Source organism: Ischnura elegans, chromosome 12 (genome assembly GCF_921293095.1).
Source record: "Ischnura elegans chromosome 12, ioIscEleg1.1, whole genome shotgun sequence".
Taxonomy (NCBI): domain Eukaryota; kingdom Metazoa; phylum Arthropoda; class Insecta; order Odonata; family Coenagrionidae; genus Ischnura; species Ischnura elegans.
Genome location: NC_060257.1, coordinates 52,846,542 through 52,868,577, shown reverse-complemented (window position 1 = coordinate 52,868,577; position 22,036 = coordinate 52,846,542). Strand labels below are relative to the sequence as shown.

General features: G+C 37.8%; 2 protein-coding genes across 17 annotated transcripts in view; one reads left to right on the top strand and one right to left on the bottom strand.

Annotated features, from left to right (window-relative positions):
• LOC124168927 (inositol hexakisphosphate and diphosphoinositol-pentakisphosphate kinase) overlaps positions 1 to 3,670 on the bottom strand; it is a 99,249-nt gene extending 95,579 nt beyond the window's left edge. For 6 of the 16 annotated variants that reach the window (XM_046547325.1, XM_046547331.1, XM_046547329.1 and 3 more), the window contains exons 1-2: positions 1,511 to 2,805; positions 1,124 to 1,408 (exon numbers count right to left, since the gene is read on the bottom strand). In XM_046547325.1, the coding sequence (XP_046403281.1) occupies positions 1,124 to 1,267 (144 nt within the window). In that variant the 5' untranslated portion in view covers positions 1,268 to 1,408; positions 1,511 to 2,805. Of the gene's footprint in view, positions 1 to 1,123; positions 1,409 to 1,510; positions 2,820 to 2,869; positions 2,991 to 3,111 lie in introns of those variants that run through there. The other 10 variants (XM_046547334.1, XM_046547335.1, XM_046547336.1 and 7 more) reach the window with 7 other exon arrangements.
• A 9,027-nt stretch (positions 3,671 to 12,697) lies between these two features.
• LOC124169328 (translin) lies at positions 12,698 to 14,133 on the top strand. The gene is made up of 5 exons (XM_046547910.1): positions 12,698 to 12,899; positions 12,985 to 13,078; positions 13,166 to 13,378; positions 13,462 to 13,541; positions 13,665 to 14,133. Exons 1-5 carry the CDS (start codon positions 12,825 to 12,827, stop codon positions 13,917 to 13,919), a joined length of 717 nt encoding a protein of 238 aa, XP_046403866.1. The 5' UTR covers positions 12,698 to 12,824; the 3' UTR covers positions 13,920 to 14,133.
• Positions 14,134 to 22,036: the final 7,903 nt, after the last annotated feature.

Below are 22,036 nucleotides of genomic sequence, written 5' to 3'. Positions count from 1 at the left end.
CATATTTTATTTTCTTAAGTAAACTATGATTACTAAATACTAAAAGCTGAATTACTGTTTACATTTCAGACAGACAATGAATTATATATGATTTTACACTTTCCCGGCGAACAACTTTAGAAAAATCTTCTCGGGATTGCGCGCGGGTTAGATTATTTAAGAGCGCCGACGTTTCGGGTACCGACTCGCTACCCATTGATTGTAATTAAATAATCTAACCCGCACGCAATCCCGAGAAGATTTTTCTAAAGACAATGAATTGCTAACGTAGTAGCTCATATCTTAATGTTCAATGACTTTCCTGTACACATCATAGCACAAATTTTAATTAACACTAAGGACTTATGGTGTCCAGTGGCCCAAATTAAAAACATAAGGAAAATATGGACATTGGATATAATGAAACTTTTGACTTCATAGTCCAGCTTATCATGACCAGACTAATATCAATGTTGCGACGCAGGAAAGCAATGAATTAATCAAAACTACCACCAATAAAAACTTAAACCTGAGATACTGATATTTTTTATTCTGAACACCAGCCACAAAACATAAAGAATAAAAATTCAAGCTAAACAGTTTTCAAATTGCTACGAAGCAATACAAACAGGAATGACAATCACTATTTTAAACTTTTCAGGAAGAACTAAAATCCCTTAGCAATTGCATTGATAATCATCAAGTGTTAGGCATATTAATAGGCATTAGCACAACTTGACGCATAAATTAACCCTTTCACTGCTGAATACTCTACAACACAGAAAACAAGTGCAGGGATACATGATAATGCTAAATTATTGTCTATGAATGATAAAATGTATACTTTTCAGCAGTCAAGCACAAACTCAAGAGGATGTAGTAACCAGCTGCAAATATGAAGAGAAAAGTTTATTCTCTGTTGTAGGAAACATGCTTTGAGCGCTATGGGAATGCCAGCAGTCATACCTTTGTGTATACAGGCCCATTGCAGTGAAAAGAGTTAACATGAATTTAGCCTCCCATTTTCATAAGTATCTTTTGTGATTACTTGGTTAATAGATATAAGCAAGTAGATAGTCACTATGATATACACAACTACATAATTACTCATTTTATGGTAAAGAGAAATTTTATATCCACCTACACATTCCTCGCAGTAGTGGCAAGAGTGATGTACACAAGCTCGATTACATTCATCCTGCTCTTCATCTTGGCCATGAGCTCTCCTTTCTTCACCACTTCTCTTCAAATGTCTCCACCACTCGCGACACCATGCCCATGGTTCCATTATTAACTATGTCTCTTTTCTCAAGAAGGCAAGAGTCGCCAAGCACATGAGTTTGTAATAATGTTTGCAATTACTGACAGAATCCAGACTTTGTGTATCTTATAAATAAAGCAGGTGAATGTATATCTATCAGCAAGTGTCCTATCATTTCAAAAAGACAACCAAAAAATTAAATACTTTGAAGACAATATAAGTTATGGCACAATCAGTGTTCAATCCCAGATTACATTATCCACTATTTACCACCCATTAGTCATCCAAGATGAACCACAATACCGATGCTGTAGTTAGTCCCAATACATCCATATTATAAGGAGAATTTCGAAGTAATAGAAGCTTCCAAAGGTAAGACCACACCCAAATCTGATATGAGTGTAGATCACAATGCAGGATATTCACATGACAATTACAAGGATGAAAATACAAGAGAAGAAAATTAAGGATGCAACCGCACTTGTAGATTACCATATAATTTTCCCACCGCCTTAGTTTCTCAATTTGATTTTTCACATATTCATGGCATAACACTCACAAGAAATCATTCAGATTAAGAGAGAAGCAAGAAGAATAGAAGATATTTTTATTACACTAGGTATAGAATTAGAAACTTTGGCTGAAATATTTAAAGATAAGATTCGGGTGGTGCGGAATGAGGAGCCATGATATGGAGAAAATGAGTAATCAAGTCACCAAGTGTCAAAACTGAAGGGTATGGGCACGGTCAAATGTAGATTATATGAATAAAGTGCAATGGGTAATGTGACAGAAATAGAAGTCACTCTGTCAACAATTAGTAAACCCAACTGGTAACTGTGGTTTTACAAAATGGGGACTATAATACACGAAAAAAAAGATGTGATTTGAACTGACTGCTTACCGAAGATTTGAAGCATGGAACTAATCTGTTTTAGTAGAGTTCAGCAAAAAGGCTATCAATTGATTAAAAAGCGGGGATTAGATCTGATAGAAGATACAATCACGCAAGGCACGGAACAACTAATTTTCAGGAAAAAACGTCAGTCTGTATTTACTTTGAACATCAGTACGTAAACCAATACACCGACTTGAAACCGTAGATAAGATACAAAAATCTGCCGTGCGCCCATTTTCCCACCACAGCACAGTTATCCTACATTTTATGTAAACGGTGATACCACGGCGGATTGCGAAATATCTGCTATCTACGAACGAGGGCACAAACAACCAAAACTTAACCACGGAAGCTACTCGAGTTTAAAACCGAGAGATTTACATGCATGACATAAAATAATTTATGACGATCGCCCCGCGGAGATAAGAACAGAAATAGCCTTCCCATTTGGTGAACATGTTTTCTTAGTCACGCTCCTGAACTAGGCAAGTCGGTGATAACAAAGTTCGCATAACGCCATCGGTGGAAAAACAAATCAGAGCATCAACGCTGTAACACTTCAGATGAATCATGAACAAAAAGTAGCATGCAGTTAGTAACCAACTGAACCACAATCGTATTAGCCATTGACATCTGACTAGTCTCATTCATTCAGTCAACATGTAGTGTTAAAGTCATTTATCCGCCAACTAAGATTCACCCAAATACATCACTCAAAAACCAATTAGTACCATCATTTGCCAGTACGGTTCAGCAATGCAGTCAGCATCACTAATGTAAACTTCCGGAATCTGAGGAAATTCAGCCATAGTTCCTAACAACAGCTTAGGATAGTACACTACACTAATACAACTGTAAAGAAATAAAATTAACCATTGTATATTGAATTAAAATTGAAATACTTTGGTTGCAATTTCAAACCGAATAAAATAAAAGATACAAAAACATTATCAAGGAGGCACACACTACTCACTCTATTTTTGGCGGTCCTCAGAGATGGGCCACCTTCACCATCATCACCTACGTAAAATGAAGGTCGAGCCCTCTTAAGTCCTTGATAACCATGTTCTAGCTCTGTATAGGACATCTTTCCAATGGTAACGCTGCGTTACGGCTTCAGGAGTCATCACACTCGACACAATCAACTATCAACTTATCAAATATTATAGATAAGCACTACGCCCCAGCGCAGACTATCCACGCACTAATATCTCATCTCCACTGTTAATGCTACTATTTCCAATGCCTTATTTCACAAATGGATTCCTAATCCACAAGGATATCAGATTAATGCTACAACCTCAACTTGTGAAGCTTCTGCTCCTTGTTTATGTTGAAAGAACTGACCCTTGATCATGCGCAACTTCCGATGAAATACTTATCTCACTTCACCACTAGATACATCAAAGTTCTGAAACGAATAATTTCACTAGCTTTGATCAGCTTTGATATTCTACGCAGGTCATTTATTGATCAACCGTCGAAGACTACCAAAATAAAATAAAGAGAGAAGTGGTGCGCCCGGCGTCGGCCCGGGAAAGCAAAAACAAAGGGCGGTGACCAAGGTCTGGGCGTAACGGAGCGTAACGCCGCAACATGAAATTCCTCAACCGCAACGTGCTCGTTTTCCCTGTAAAACTGGGAGTAAATATTTCTAATTGATTAAATAAGAATCATCATCCCTCGAAATATCTGAACCGTTTTTTGCCATTTTAACAAAGTTTTGAGTCGTTCGCTGCCGGACCCACATCGTCCAAATGTAGTCGGACGAAACTGACGGCAAAAGCAGGTAGCCAATCGAAACTCATCCCTTACTCAACTGCTGCGTTCCGCCACAGAATAGAAACCTAGCGGAATTCCGCTAGGTTTCTATTCTGTGGTTCCGCTATCGTGTCATTGGCTAGATTCTTCAGCGTTCCGTGCGGTTCCGTCGATAAGACCGCCCTCAAAAAAGTATCACTCTTGGTCATCCCTCTAGGATTTCCGATACGGAATTTTTAAGTGACAACCGATCGCAATGACGAGGAGCTCGCTTTGAGATATTTCGCTTTTTCAGCTATTTAGCTTTTTCAGATATATCGTGAGAAAAGCTCCCAAAATGTATTAAAGACTCTGTTTGGAAAATATTCACATTTTAATGCCACTTTAGGAAGGCTTTCATTACAAAAGTAACTTCTTAACACCTGAAGACGTTGTGTTTATTATATTGATCGAAGTGCGATTGACCGATTATTTATGCAGAATAGGAAGTGGCTTCAGGGTTTTTGAGGCACAAGATGGTAGATTGTGTTGGAAGTTCGTCTATATTATCGCTACTAAATTGAAACATTTCTGGCTTCCTCAGAGCTTCCTGTCGCCCTCCAGGCAAGGTATTTTTAAGTTGAAAGTATCATCGACAGCTTCGAGGTGGAAATAAGTTCACCATAAGACTCTCTACCGGACTGCCAAAAGAATACACATTTCACATGAGTACCTATACGCTTTCGCCAATATTATACGCAAGTCTCACTTTGTTATGAACTATAAAACATTTCAGATGCACATCAGCTACCTTTCCATTTCTCGGCATCGACTTTCGGCGCCGACGAAGTCTACAGTTTCACTAAAATACCCTGTTATCATGATGGAATCAGTAACAGGAAGCTTGCTAGGATCAGCCTAAGAATAACCATATCCCTTCATCTTTACGCATGCTATCACTTTCAATGGAGGAGAAATAGATCAAATAATAGCCCTGAAGTCACAATGAACACCTCCGATACGTCTGCACTTCAATAAATGAATCATAACCACGGCCGTCGCTTGTATTCAAGTATGCAACCTCTACTACCCCGTGCCGCCGTGCCTCCTCGTACTGAATTATGACGTCACTTTTCTACCAGCCAATCATCGGTCGTTTTCGCTTCTCACTTGCATTTGAAAATTCTCGTGAACTTTGATGCATTAAATATCGCAAACCACGTCAAAAAATAATTTAAAAAACTTTCACCGAGGTATGCAAACATATATTTTTATGTAATTTTGAGGCTATTGATTATATCTGAAATATATGCAAGTTCCCTATTGTTACATATTTCAAGAGTAGCAACTACAGGCATCCCCCGAGTTACGTATGTCTCGACTTACGTAAATCCGTACTTACGTAAGCGATAACCGTATTTCAAATTATTACGTTAATTTTCGAATGCGAGCGCGAAGAAGTAGATATTCGCTCGTACAACCTATGGTAGAAAAAATATCGAATAGTTATAGAGTTTTTTACGTGCTAAAAATAACAAAGTGACCCATTTTTGTCATTCCTCGAAGGAAATTTCATTAATTTCTGTAGAAAAATCGCTTATAAATCCCAAGTCAATAATCAACGTGAAAATTTGCAGTTCTAGCGATGGATGTGGTGGCGTATGTGGTTGCGCTCATTCCTGTACGATACAACTTGTTATACAGCAATCTCTGAAGCGCCAACGCAAAGGTTCGACTTACGTAAATTTCGACTTACGCATAGTCTGCCGGAACGCATCTCTTACGTAACTCGGGGGATGCCTGTATATAGAATATGCTGTACATAAAACCTGATGTAGCCATCACTACTACTTCCACTATTGGAAAAAAAAACATTTGGTTCCTTCACGCGCACAGGGTGTTCACGCGTCATACAATGCTTTGCTACAGTTCGACGCCGCAACGACAAGGAAGAAGGACGCACTCCTTCCTCCATGGCAACGACATGAAGTTTTCCGCTGGCGAGTGGACTCGAATTATGAGCAATAAGAAGGGAACAAAATGTAGTATCAGTTTTCAAAATTTATTTTTACTTCCTTTCGGAAAAGCGCGATATGCAGTGGCGTAGCCAGAGGGGTCGGGACCCCCCCTCCCCGAAATATAAAAGCACAATTATTTTACTTCACCAAAGAAGACAAAATATTGAAAAATCATGAATTTACATACAAAGTATTTTTTAACATGAAGTTTTTTCGATCGTGAAAAGTGTTAAAATTAGTTAAAAATCCATTACTTAGTACCCTTTTTTTTAATTTCCCTCCCTGATTTTGGACCCACTCCAGAACGAAATTCCTGGCTACGCCCATGGCGATATATGTATATGATCATTTTTGATAAAATATTCCCGTAGCACTTGCATACTGTATAAATGATTACCACCTGATTTTAAATTGCTATTGTGCATGAATTAATTGGAGAATGGAGCAAGAGAAACACAGTTTTGGAACTGAAATAAGTAATTTTTAATAACTTGCCTGAAAGAAGCCATTGACACTGAACAAGCTCGCATATTGGTACGCGATAATACATAATTATGAGTATATTAGGCTTGAATAGCTGCAGAAAGTCGCAAAAAGAGCCTTTACAGCTGGCATACAATTTTTATGGATTCATTTCAAATTTTCCATTTATGAGGTGGCCTGGAAACAAAATTACTGCATGTTCGTGAATAGGGAAAGTCTGCGGCCGTATCTATTTGAAGTTGCCCGCTCCAGGCTTCTTTCCATTGAGTTCAATTGTTTTTCATTCTTTCCTTAGACCATTTAAGTAAGTAGACCTGCCGTTCGGGCGGAACGCTGTAGCCAACATCGCACGGCGGGGAAGTGAGTGGGATGAGGGAGCGTGACGTCACGGTTGGGACCGCAGACGATATTCTGTATGCGCGCTTGAGATATTTTAACGCTCATCCGCTGCAAAGTCGCTGAAAAGTGACAATATTGGGCACGCAAAATGATTATACACTTAGTAAATATATTTTTACGATGAACTAAGGCATTTTATAGCCTTGATTGTGCGCAAAAAGCTAAATAAATCAAGATAAAGCGAGAAGCGATCGCATTAAATAAATTGATTAAGAATGTCATATGTAAACATGGGCGTACCCAGCGAAGGGCAGGGGGAGCAGCTGTCCCCCTAGAAGCAAAAATCGCATAAGTCTTTAAGCAAAATCAGTACTGAATTGAAACGAAAGTATTCAACAAATTTTCTTCAAACCAACGAAAAATGATATGTATTAGTATAAGATAAGTAACTGAAATAAAACTATTTTTTCAAGGAAATAATCTCATAAACTAATAAAGCGCTGTTATAATTTTCTTATAATGTTGGTTTCATTCATCTTTTCCATGCTAAAATGTCACAACTTGGCTTGCCCCCATAGGCGCCGACTCCATGGGGCTTGAGGGGGCCCGAGCCCCCTCAAAAATCCGTTATGGGTGTGAAAAAAAATGTGTCAGGCTTGTCGATTTTCCCCAGAATGTCCAGATATCGAGATTCGAGTGATCAGGGTTCTAATGTTGATCATATGACTCTTCTAAAATGCTTAAAAAACTTAAAACTCACTACTTAGAAAATTTCCCGGGGCAAGTCCCCGGTTTGGGCCCCCCCAATATTTTTTCAAGTCGGCGTCCCTGCTTGCCCCCCTCCTAGATCATGGCTTCCCCCCCTAGACCATGGCTTTCCTCCCCCTACACCATGGCTTCACCCCCTCTAGGTAAAAAGAAAGGGTCCTGGCAAGTATCACGTAATTTTTTCCGCAAAAACCAGTTTATTGCGATCTCGGTAATCTTCAATAAAAATAATTAAACAAATCGTTTTATTTATAAACCCAACACAATGAAGCCTAGATTAACGTATTTACACTGAAAATACGTATTTTGAAAAATCCTACGTGAGATTAGAAAGAAGGCAAAATCCCACGATATCTCACAAAGGATGAAGGGAGGGGTCCATAAAAAGGCAAAATTATTTTAGAAATATTACTTATTACTAGTAGATTAACCTAACAGTGACATTCCTAGAAAATGAATATTAACACTGTCCCTTCTGTCGTGTGTTATTTTTAACCGGTAATTTTAGTAACTTTGCATCGAGCAATATTCATGAAAATTGGCACACTTATGGGGAAAGGTCCTAAGTTTTGTTGAGTGTAAGCAAAATTTTACAATTTTGACCTTTTGACCTCACAATGTGGGTCCAAACCAAAAATTTTAATTTGCCTTATGTGGTTCTAATCTTAAAAAAAATCGAGATAGAAAAAAGTCTACATTTCATTGACCAAGATGTCAATTCTCAGGTTTTCGGACCCGAGAAACCCGAAATAACACTTTCATTTACGAAAATTCAACCGTTGACCCAGTTAGGTCATCGTCAAGGTCATAAGGGTGGCAAAAAGAATAGCAAATATGATGCATTAAAAATTAAGTTTCGTATAATTTTTTCTTTGGCATATTTCTTATATTTGAGTGATTTTTTTCTTCATTTCTTTTGCGGAAAAGGTCGTGAAATTTTTCACACGAATTTGTTTAGTTATATTTCACACATTGAATTGATTTTCTGATGGACACACTTCATTTACAGTAGAAAAAACGAGTTCAGTCGCAGCAATTGCTTGTGGTAAGGGCAAAGAATATTTCTTAATTTTAGGGCAATATTGTATGGAATATGCTTTGTTTCAAATGATGAAATATTTATAACCATTTGTACTCTATCAAGATTTGTGCTGAAGCCCAAGATTTTACCCTTTTTTAACCAATATATTTTTTTAAATAATGATACCTCATTAAAAAGATCGTTTTTGGAAATATTATTATATGGAAAATTTTATGCACAATGATCGAATGATTTTAGAACATCATTCCAATTAAGTTTATCTTTTAATGTAATCCAATGAAAATGTTCAATATAATTTTAATATAGCGTCCACTCTTCTAAATAATCTTTGCAGTTACGATAGAAATTTTTAACGTGATTCATGATATCTGCATGATTTATTGCACCCACTTCGAGCTCACTTATGCTCTTATCGATGGTTAATGGAAGAAAATTACACTCTGACCGCTTTTGACTCAGATATTTTTAACTTTATTCGCTACTTCGATTACCAAAATTTTATCATCGTCAATAACTTCAATAGTATTTTTAAAAAAGGTGATTGATTGTTTTTAAACTCTAGCTAAATTTGAGGATTATTTTTCAAAACTATCTTCTACAACTGTAGGGCATTAAGCCTGATATAGAAAGTAGGAATTCATGGTGTGGTATAATTTAAAAATTCTATCTACAGCTGACGAAAGAGGTAACTAGCGCGTTTTACAGTAACCAAGTATTTTCTTATACATGCGACTTCCGCAGTTTCACAAAATTCTTTCAGCATTTGAAGACGCACAGTGTAATGTAAAAATAGAAATATATTTTAATGACAATATTTTTCATATCTGCGGGCAAAAAAACAGCAGCTGTTTGAACGGCGTTATGTATCATGTGCGCTGCAAAACCGATCTGATAACGTGTGATGTACATGCCTTTGATCTGAAGGAATGACTATGAAAAATAGCATGGAAAGACATCCTAATGCTAATGCTAATTTCTTTTCTTCGTCTCCCTAAATTGTTTTTACTAAAAATTTCTGTATTTTGGAGGAAGATGCAGCAGCATTTTAATATCTTTTATGCTCTTGCGTCTCCAAGTGCTTCGAAATATCATACTGCCGTGAAAAATAGAAAATTATCCGTTATATTTCACACATTTGACAGAGTAATCGCTTCTGGATTTTTTAATAAAATGAGATTCACTTCTTAGATGATTTTTGAATCCGCATCCTCTTTTCTTATGTATTGTGACAAGAATATAAAAAATTAAATTATGTCGTAAATTGTTTAAAAAAATTTAATTGAAAACTCTGTAAGTACATATGTACGTATTTACGTACAACATTACATGAAAATATTTAATAAGTTATTCAATGAATTACATATAATTGATTGTTTTATAGCAAATTTATTTTTAAAATTATTTTAATCCAATCCTCTCTTTCTTTATAATTATAAATATGTTGATAGGTATTATTTATTCCCAGAATTTCCCGTAGCGTACGTAAATCGTAGGTGTCACTTGCAAAGCCGGCGACCTTTTTCCACCATCGCAAAATATAAATAACACGAGAGCTATCTGCTAAGTAAAAAATTATGCATTTATGAAATAACTAAATTACTTAGCTAAATAACATGCTGATTTGTTGACATCCCTTTTTAGTAGCGCTAGCGCGCAGTTCAATTTGCATCGCATAATTGACCGTTTAAAAATTACTATATGAGAGGAGTTGCCGCGTTACTTCGTGGACGACCGGCAAATTCTTTACACCATGACCCTTTTCCTCTCTAAAATTCCCCCGTTTACAACTTTTATGCAAGATTTCATGTTTTTATAACGATGTTCCGAATGATGCTAGATCGCTAACGAGATAAGAAAAAAATCCCCTTTAAAAGTGGGCGGGGAAGGAAGGGAGCGGAGGGGAGATGTTGGCCACACGGCGAGACATGGGTAGGGGTGGGGAATCGCGGGTCTAGTTCTTGGTCTAAGGAAAGAACTGCGTAATTTAGTAATTTAGTTATTTCATAAATGCATAATTTTTTACTTAGCAGATAGCTCTCGTGTTATTTATATTTTGCGATGGTGGAAAAAGGTCGCCGGCTTTGCAAGTGACACCTACGATTTACGTACGCTACGGGAAATTCTGGGAATAAATAATACCTATCAACATATTTATAATTATAAAGAAAGAGAGGATTGGATTAAAATAATTTTAAAAATAAATTTGCTATAAAACAATCAATTATATGTAATTCATTGAATAACTTATTAAATATTTTCATGTAATGTTGTACGTAAATACGTACATATGTACTTACAGAGTTTTCAATTAAATTTTTTTAAACAATTTACGACATAATTTAATTTTTTATATTCTTGTCACAATACATAAGAAAAGAGGATGCGGATTCAAAAATCATCTAAGAAGTGAATCTCATTTTATTAAAAAATCCAGAAGCGATTACTCTGTCAAATGTGTGAAATATAACGGATAATTTTCTATTTTTCACGGCAGTATGATATTTCGAAGCACTTGGAGACGCAAGAGCATAAAAGATATTAAAATGCTGCTGCATCTTCCTCCAAAATACAGAAATTTTTAGTAAAAACAATTTAGGGAGACGAAGAAAAGAAATTAGCATTAGCATTAGGATGTCTTTCCATGCTATTTTTCATAGTCATTCCTTCAGATCAAAGGCATGTACATCACACGTTATCAGATCGGTTTTGCAGCGCACATGATACATAACGCCGTTCAAACAGCTGCTGTTTTTTTGCCCGCAGATATGAAAAATATTGTCATTAAAATATATTTCTATTTTTACATTACACTGTGCGTCTTCAAATGCTGAAAGAATTTTGTGAAACTGCGGAAGTCGCATGTATAAGAAAATACTTGGTTACTGTAAAACGCGCTAGTTACCTCTTTCGTCAGCTGTAGATAGAATTTTTAAATTATACCACACCATGAATTCCTACTTTCTATATCAGGCTTAATGCCCTACAGTTGTAGAAGATAGTTTTGAAAAATAATCCTCAAATTTAGCTAGAGTTTAAAAACAATCAATCACCTTTTTTAAAAATGCTATTGAAGTTATTGAGGGTGATAAAATTTAAGTAATCTAAGTAGTGAATGAAGTTTAAAATATCTGAATCAAGTCAGAAAGTCAAAGCGGTCGGCTAAAATCTCTATGACCTTTGACTCCCATTACGACTTTCGGAGGTCAAAATAAATTGTTGTACGGATGAATGAACTGCGTAACCGACTTTGGCGCCCTTCAAAACCTATGGTTTGACACGTTGGTTGTCATGATGGCCAGACATTTAACTCTATGACCTTTGAGACCTCGGTGGTCAAAAAAATCAAAAATACGGATCTATTAACTGAAAAATCGACTTTGGCACCCTTCAAAACATATGGTTCGAAACCTGGGTGTCACGATGGCCGGACGTTTACCTCTATGGTCTTTGACCACCGTATTAACCTTGGAGGTCGATTATTGAATAATACGGGTATCTGGACAATACCAATGACGTGGGTGCCCTATAAAATCCATGGATCGACACCTTTGTCGGTATGCTACTCTTTTTGCCACCCTTATGACCTTGACGGTGACCTTACTGGGTCAACGGTTAAATTTTCGTAAATAAAAGTGTTATTTTCGGGTTTCTATGGTCCAAAAACCTAAGAATTGACATCTTGGTCAATGAAATTCAGACTTTTTCTATCTCGACTTTTTAAACATTTAAACCCCATAGAGCAAATTCAAGTTTGGACCCACATTGTGAGGTCAAAAGGTCAAAATTGTAAAATATTGCTTACACTCAAAAAATCTAAGTGTACCAATTTTCATGAATATTGCTCCATGCAAAGTTATTAAAATTACATTCTTAATAAATGTATTTAATGCGATCGCTTCGTCTTGATTTATTTAGCTTTTTGCGCAGAGTCAAGGCTATAAAATGCCTTAGTTCATCGTAAAAATATGTTTATTAAGTGTATAATCATTTTGCGTGCCCAATATTGTCACTTTTCAGCGACTTTGCAGCGTATGAGCGTTAAAATATCTCAAGCGCGCATACGGAATATCGTCTGCAGTCCCAACCGTGACGTCACGATCCCTCATCCCACTCACTTCCCCGCCGTGCGATGTTGGCTACAGCGTTCCGCCCGAACGGCAGGTCTACTTACTTAAATGGTCTAAGATTCTTTCGATTAGATTTTTTTCTATTTGCGCATCCGCCGGTCGTTGTAGTTGAAGTTGGAAAGGAAATTTAGCTGATATTTTTGACACTGTTTTATTGTTTATCTTTGAAATGGCAAATTCTAATATTACGGATATATTCAGTGAATTTCAAACTTTCATAAGCCACGAGCAAGAGTCCCGTGAGGTATTTACTTTTCAAAGAGGTATGAGTCCCTTGAACAAATTATTTTCACACAAATATGAGTGAGGTATTTTACATTTTTCCGCAGAAAATACGAAGCACTGTGAAAGATATTGAGCAGCAAGCAAGAGAGGTCTTAGCCATTCTTCAGAGTATTCATCTTGAAACTGGTATCAGAGATAGTAAGTTGTCACAATTGTCATCACACCGTTCGTGTGGTTAAGGGAGTTGCGTTCTCTCTCACTGCATTGTGCTTTTTTATGTTTCAGTCCCTGAAAACTGCGTGCAAGCAAGGAAGGGATTTGAAAATGCGAAAGCCAAGTACTCAGAGTTAATGGAAATTATCCCTGACGGTCAATATTACCGATTCCACGAACATTGGCGCTTTGTCTCACAACGGCTTGTCTTTCTAATAGCACTCACTATATATTTGGAAACAGGAAGATTAGCCACGAGGGAAGAGGTGGCTGACATTCTAGGAAGTATGATATTGGTTATGGTATTATATTTTTATGAGGGAATTAATTGGTTATGGAAATACTGACTTTTACTTATTTACCTCAAGTGAAAACAAACAGAAAAGATGGATTTGTACTCGACCTGGAGGATTATCTCGTGGGACTTTTGCAGTTGGCCTCAGAGCTGGTGGGTTTTTTGATATAGCTGTTTTCATTCATTTTAAAGCATATCCCTCCCTCTTAAATATTCTCAAGCCAGTTTCACTTCGGAAATATCACCGGCAATAAATTGTATTTTTTGTGTTTTCAGGCGAGATTTGCCGTGAATAGTGTGACAGCTGGGGATTATACTCGCCCAATCGCTATTTCCAAATTCGTCACGGAATTGAACTCCGGGTTTCGTCTCCTCAACTTAAAAAATGACGGACTTCGAAAACGATTTGATGTCCTTAAGTACGATGTGAAAAAAATAGAGGAGGTTGTTTATGACCTATCTATTAGAGGATTGTGTCCAAAAACAACCGTGTCTGCTGTTCAAGATGAAGGCAATGATGAGAGTAAATAGTATAATCTTTTTCTTGCTGATTATGGTATGAAATGTGTTCATCTTCGGGTAATGTTGAGGTCATTTCGTATGTGAAATTATGTCCTTTCCCTCCTTGCCTCGTGAGGCTTTAATATTGTGTAATGTCAGATTTACAGATTTGTATTGCATTTATTTATGTGAGGAGATTTTTTTTGAAGCAATTTTTTTTTAATATAAAGCTTTTCAATTCCAACTGTGTTATTGTGATATTACACTTATGAGCTCTTACATTTATTCAACTTGTTTGCACAAGACTTGACTGTGCAACCAGGCGATTCCATATGCATACACCACTGGCTAGTTTACAGGTAATTTCTTTAATTCAAATATCATACCTTATATCATTCTCCCAGTAGCCACAAGTGGTCACTGATGATTGGTTAATTAGGTTTGTCAAGGCTTTAATTAATCTTTTGGTGAAAGACCAAGTGGTGTAGTGAATTCCTCCTGTAAGTTTGATTCACAGGAAGAACTGATCTTTCCTGTGTATTTTTGTGGGTTTATTTATTGATTTTATTACATTGTTGATTGATAAAAATTATAATTATACTCTTTCAAAATTTGATCAATAGTTTACTCATCAATTTGTCCGTGGGAGAAAATGATTGACCTTAGGAAATGAGTTGGTGAAGTCACATGCTCCTGCTGAGGAGGTCAACACTTATTATCTATTCTTCCCTTCCTCGCATTGGTCTATTGTATCTAGTAGTTGTTTACTCTTGCGATTGACATTTACCCTCAACGAGTTAGTAAAAATCATGAAAATGGGTGGCAACTTTTGCATCCTTTACCTTTTAATATCATGAGATCATGCCTGAGTGGTGAAGATTTTTTCATCATATATTTTCTTTTCCTTATCCATTTCCTTACTTCTGCCATGGAATTGAGATTTTGGTTCTTTCATAAGAAATAGAAGAGGTAGCAATTCTTCCAATTTAAAGTAGAGACCAAGAAGTCTAATTTGCATTTCTCAGAAATTCTGTGGTAGTGTAACCCTCTGAATACTGGGTAGTATTGAATAAAAACTTTTGGGCTATATCGCTGCGTCAATTTTTGGGTGGCCCCAACGTTTCTCGACTGATGCTGGTTGCTTTCTCAAGGGTTTCTGAAGAGATGGGAATTTAAATTCATATTTTGTTTTTAACTTGGAGCAAAAATTTTTAAGATCACCCCAATTTTCCATGATAGCACCAATGCAGCAGATTAATGTATTTTATGTCTCAGAGGCATGGATGACTTCAAGTATAATTTTATGTTATGTGTATTATCATGTTTATGTACAATATTTATGACTGCAAGAAAGAGTATGCGTTAAGATGGAGAATCTTGAAACTTGCACTGTGGACTCATGTTTTTAAGAAAGTAAAAGGATTAAATAGGAGGCAGTTTATGAAGGTACAGGTACATTAATATGGATCCTGGAGATGATGAATATATTCAAAAAGTTAAGGGGTAAAATTGATGGTTTGAGACGTAACTTTGTGATAGCAATTCATTATGAAAAATAAAAAAAGAAACTTTTTGCTTTAACAATATTTATTCACACTTTTACATGACCTTGGTTTCAACGTAAGACGTCATCATCTGGTCATATAACGTGCTGGGGTGCATGGTACTGTGGGAGGGTTCGTCTGAGATGGATGGGTCGTGGGTTGGGAGAAAGGGAAGGGGGAGGAAGAGAGAGGGGGTAAGAAAAGGGAAAGTGGGTGTGAGGTGGGTTTCTTTGCTGATTGTAGGCTGGCATGCACGAAAGAAAAAAGGCTTGCTACACATTACAAATTCAAAAAAAAAATTATTGCAAACGTCAACAAGGAAAAATACATTGAAACACATGAAATTGACTGTTTATCTTTACTGAAAATGCCAATACTAATCCTAAACACTCTATCCTAATACTAAAATTATTCACAGGGAAAACGGGAGGGCAAAATGAATAAAAAAATGCATGGGACAATTCTAATAGGGGAAGTGGGTCTTCTTCATGGTTCTTCTGTTTTTTAATGGGGGGAAATGGGTATCTCTTCGTGAATCTTCTCAACTTGGGAGCGGGGGACGTAATGTGGGATGACAGTTTTATTTTTTGGCTCTCTGGGTCATGGATGGAGATGACCTCCTCGGCTGGCTCCGGTCAGGGTCGCTGTCGCAGGGTCTTCATCCACCATGGGCTGAGAGAATATTTAAATCTGTAAGTCATGGGATTACTTTCTTCCTTTGGGCGTGGAAAATCTACTGTCTGTTCTCCTGTTTCCTCTACTTTGCCACTCTTCACCTCTTCGTCTGACCTCCACGTTTCTTTCCTTTCTCTGTCTTTCCTCCATTTAATAAGTAGGATGCATCTCAGCTGATGGGCAGAGCCTTCGGCAGCAATACAAAGCCGGGAATGATGTGTTCTTCTGAGCCGGAATACGCCTGGGTTTTATAGGTCAGAGAGGGTTTGTTTTCTGTGGTTGGGGCAGGTGAGGGAAACCTGGAAAGAGGCAGATTTTCTTCCAATCGTCACCATCGGGAGGGGAGGGGGTTTTGCCGAAGCATGCTTTCAATTTGGGGGAGCAGATTACATCACCCTCCTTCGCTGCTCGTAGGTGTTGTTTGGAGGGATGGGGGGAATGTGAACCTTTCACTGGTCATGTATGCACACAGAAAAAACCTGAAATCGGGAAGTGGGGGGGGGGGGGAATCGTGGGAGGAGGGGAGAGAACACTTTACACTTGAGTCTATTCACGCTTCACTATACACTCACACACAAATATTGCGTCAGCTTTCATTCCCTCATGAACGCCGATTTAAAAGTACCTGCCAAACGGCATCGGTTACAATTACTTATAGAATAGTGTTAGGATTACAACGATATCCCTCAGAAAGCTGTAAAACTCACCATTTTGAACCATTTATCTTAAAAAATTTATGGGGGAGGGCACCCGCACCTCCCATATTCCATGCCGGCCTCGGTGGCGCTGGGGGTAAAGTCCCCGACTGCTAACCTAGAGGTCGCGGGTTCGAATCCCGGCTGGGTGGCTTGACCACCATCCAGGGAATGGATGTTTGTGATTGTCAATCAAGTTAATTGTAAGAGAGGACAAAGATGTCCTAAATTCGCTGGAACAATAAAGACGAAATTATTATTATTACCCCAGTATTAGTTGCCCTTAAAACCCCCTAAGCCCTAATTCCTAACTGTGCACCTGCATCATAGTACCCCGAACACAAAATTACAGTATCTTATGGTGTCAAAGGCATAAGTCTTCAGCTAGGTTCTCTTGATTTGCAGGTAAAAATCTGTTTGATGCCATAGAAGAAGTTCCCTGACTTCTCTTTGTCCCATTTTCAAATCGCCTCACTCCAAGTAACATTAATATATCAGAGTAGCCATTGTAAATCCACCCACTCTATCTCTATCACTCTATTACCCACATCAATCTGAAATTTTCAGTTTTCCCCACTTCCCACAGAGCACAAAATATCTTCTAGATATCGAGAAAATATCTTCAATGCCTTGGATATCTTAAACATCTTCTAGATGATTAGGAAATACATTCATTGTCTTGGATATTTTAAAAATCTAAAGATGTCTAGCATATGTTCTTTTTGAGTAGAGAGACTTATTGTATGTTCTGTGGAATAAGCCAAAAAGCACCCCAATCTTGAAAAAAAAAACAGCTATTCTTTTTGGTGGATGGATAGACATAAAGTCATTGTATGCACTTAAACTATTAAAGCAAAGGCAGCTCTTCTGACAAATGTTTATAAAAGCGATTTATAGTTACAGTAGCTTCTTTTTTAAAAATCAACTGGATGCCTACACTGTATCTATTCTATAAAATTATGGCTTCTGCTTAGCCTTCAAAATACCGTAATATTAGATAATGAAAGTAATTTAACAAAACCATTATTTAAAGAAATGATGCATATTTCAAAAAACAAAAATATTTGTGATGAAAGAACAGACATCAACAACTTTAGAGAAATGAATAATTATTATTCAATTAATCAAAATTGATAGGTAGCTATGAAATGTCTCAGCTTAGTTACCATCAATAATCAAATTCAATTCAATGGAATAATATGTCAAAATTCTAGTCTCTGCTTTCTATAATTAATTTACAACTATTTTTATACTTATGTAACAAATATTGCCATAACCTTTTGCATATCACATTTAAGTACCCATTCATATTAATATCATTCATTCGTAGCATAATTCACAGTGTCCGGCGATATATAGTGGAAATGTTTTATATTCATGAGGATAAAATAAAATGGTTAACTTCCACACACTTTTTTATTAACAAACTACCGACCCGGTTTCGACACGTAGTGTCATTATCAAGGTACCCATTTTGGCTTCCCAAGGTCTATATACAGACTGTCCCAAGTGTCGTGTGTCATTTTTGACCTGTAATTTTAGTAACTTTCCGTAGAGCTATGTTCATAAAAATTGGCACACTTATGGGAAAAGGTCCTAAGTTTTGTTGAGTGTAAGCAAAATTTTAAAATTTTGACCATTTGACCTCACAATTTGGGTCCAAACCAAAAATTTGAATTTGCCTTATGGGGTTTCAATGTTAAAAAAATCGAGATAGAAAAATGTCTGAATTTCATTGACCAAGGTGTCAATTCTTATGGTTTCGGACCCGAAAATGACAATTTTATTTACGAAAATTCAACCTTTGACCCAGTAAGGTCACCGTCAAGGTCATAAGGGTGGCAAAAAGAATAGCATACCGACAAAGGTGTCGATCTATGGGTTTTATAGGGTGCCCAAGTCATTGGTATTGTCCAAATACCCGTATTATTCACTAATTGACCTACGAGGGTCACAATGGGGGTCAAAGGTCATAGCGTTAAACGTCGGGCCATCGTGGCAACTAACGTGTCAAACCATAGGTTTTGAAGGGTCCCAAAGTCGGTTAGGCAGTTCATAGATCAGTATTGTTAGTTTTTTGACCTCCGAGGGTCACAATGGGGGTCAAAGGTCATAGAGTTAAACGTCGGGCCTTCATGACAGCCAACGTGTCAAACCATAGGTTTTGAAGGGTCCCAAAGTCGGTTAGGCAGTTCATAGATCCGTGTTGTTAATTTTTTGACCTCCGAGGGTCACAATGGGGGTCAAAGGTCATAGCGTTAAACGTCGGGCCTTCATGACAACCAACGTGTCAAACCATAGGTTTTGAACGGTGCCAAAGTCGGTTAGGCAGTTCATAGATCCGTATTGTTGGTTTTTTGACCTCCGAGGGTCACAATGGGGGTCAAAGGTCATAGAGTTAAACGTCGGGCCATAATGACAGCCAAAGCGTGGAACCATAGGTTTTAAAGGGTGCCCAAGTCAGTGTAGCAGTTCGTAGCAGTTTGCATATTGTCGATTTTTTTACCATCGAGGGTCATAAGGGGGGTCAAAGGTCACAAATGTGTGTTTTGAAATAATAGGAAAACTAATTTCCCCAACTAAAGGTTTGGAAGGGTGACCAAGTGAGTGGTGTAGTACACATATCCACTGCCTTTTCCGACAAGCCTCCCTTACCCTCTTAGTTTCACGCCATTCTTGGTTATTTATTTCCCTAGACATCCTTTTTCCCGACTCTGTGTCCACATTCTTCCACTACATCTCTCTTCAAAGAAGGTCCTAAGGAGGTCTAACTCCACATAGGACTTTCTTTATAACTACGCTGAAATCCCATTGGTTTTAAAGATCAACAAGCAAATAGCAAAACCCATTCATGCCGCTTTTCATTTAAGTATTAGACCTCCATTGGTAACGCTCAAGTTAAGGGTTGCGAGTTTTTCCCATGAAAGTCCTAAAAATATGTTAAATAAGTAGTTAAGAAAAAGTCCCAGTTTGACTGTAAAGACCGCAACCTTCTGACTGACCCTCGTCCTGCAAACATTACTGGCTGCAAATTTATCAGGACCTCACTTCACATTCAAACTTGCAAATTGGTTGGGTATAAAACCCAACAGTCTCATTGCTATGTCTTGGCCTTTCCATTAAGATGCTTTTGCCGCTGAGCACTATTGTCCGCGCAGCGTGTACTGGACAATTCCAGGTGTGCGATAAAACAAAATTTAAATATTCTAAACTTGAAGCCCTAGAAAGTGTAATGTTGCAGCTTCGAGTAGAAGAGCATGGCAATCAAAACCATTTCTGCAATTGGATGGTTGACTAGCCCAATGTAAACTAATTATTGACTAATGTAGACTATTAATTTTGTCGTTTTGTGATATTTCTCTTTAATGGTTAAATATTTATCACAACGCATGATACAATCAAAATAGAAGCTGGATTTATCCATTTCTTTTACGTTTTACCTTATGGTTTCGGACATAGCCAATATCTTTTTAAACGGAGTTTTGTCTTTCACTTTGAGCTGCAAATCAAAATGATGTTTAGAGAAATAAATGATCAACTTCGGCATGAAGCTAAGATGGCATGGGAAGCCTGCCGGAAAGCACTGCGAGGAAATGGAAAATTTTTGGAAGGAAGGGGGGTAAGCGCATTGCATATTTTCTTTATGACCTTTGACCCCCACTGTGACCCTCGGAGGTCAAAAAACCAACAATACGGATCTATGAACTGCCTAACCGACTTTGGCACCCTTCAAAACCTATGGTTTGACACGTTGGTTGTCATGAAGGCCCGACGTTTAACTCTATGACCTTTGACCCCCATTGTGACCCTCGGAGGTCAAAAAACCAACAATACGGATCTATGAACTGCCTAACCGACTTTGGCACCCTTCAAAACCTATGGTTTGACACGTTGGTTGTCATGAAGGCCCGACGTTTAACGCTATGACCTTTGACCCCCATTGTGACCCTCGGAGGTCAAAAAATTAACAACACGGATCTATGAACTGCCTAACCGACTTTGGGACCCTTCAAAACCTATGGTTTGACACGTTGGCTGTCATGAAGGCCCGACGTTTAACTCTATGACCTTTGACCCCCATTGTGACCCTCGGAGGTCAAAAAACTAACAATACTGATCTATGAACTGCCTAACCGACTTTGGGACCCTTCAAAACCTATGGTTTGACACGTTAGTTGCCACGATGGCCCGACGTTTAACGCTATGACCTTTGACCCCCATTGTGACCCTCGTAGGTCAATTAGTGAATAATACGGGTATTTGGACAATACCAATGACTTGGGCACCCTATAAAACCCATAGATCGACACCTTTGTCGGTATGCTATTCTTTTTGCCACCCTTATGACCTTGACGGTGACCTTACTGGGTCAAAGGTTGAATTTTCGTAAATAAAATTGTCATTTTCGGGTTTCTCGGGTCCGAAACCATAAGAATTGACACCTTGGTCAATGAAATTCAGACATTTTTCTATCTCGATTTTTTTAACATTGAAACCCCATAAGGCAAATTCAAATTTTTGGTTTGGACCCAAATTGTGAGGTCAAATGGTCAAAATTTTAAAATTTTGCTTACACTCAACAAAACTTAGGACCTTTTCCCATAAGTGTGCCAATTTTTATGAACATAGCTCTACGGAAAGTTACTAAAATTACAGGTCAAAAATGACACACGACACTTGGGACAGTCTGTATACCATCCAGCAAGAGAAAGGTGAGGTGGAAAGGCTAGCAAGGGAGGGGGGGGGGACAGTTTGACTAAAAGGAGGGCAATAAGGAAGGTCTTTGGAGGAGGGGTTGGGAATAGGGATTACGTAAATTAGTGAATCGGTGAGGAAGGAAGAGAAGTCATGACAACCAGGAGAGGAGCGGGTGTTGGCGAAGGTCAGAAATTAAAAACATCTACGAGCGGGCAGGAATTTTCAGGGATAAAAGAGGCGATTGGGTAAAATGCACTTCATCGTTACAAAGATTATGCGGGCTATTAACAATTTCAAATTTCTCGTAAAAGTCCAGCTTTTGTCTAAGAACTTGCATTAAAAATTCTTCAAGACCTATATTGCAAGACACTGAATCAACATTCATTGATAATGTTGCCTACTTCTTCGAGAAATCTAAAAGGAAATTATAAGCTGCATTGGTAACTTAAATCAAAACTTAATTTGGAATCTGAGCGTGGGTGTACCCAGCCAGTGGCGCCGACTTCATGGGGCCTGAGGGGGCCCGAGCCCCCTC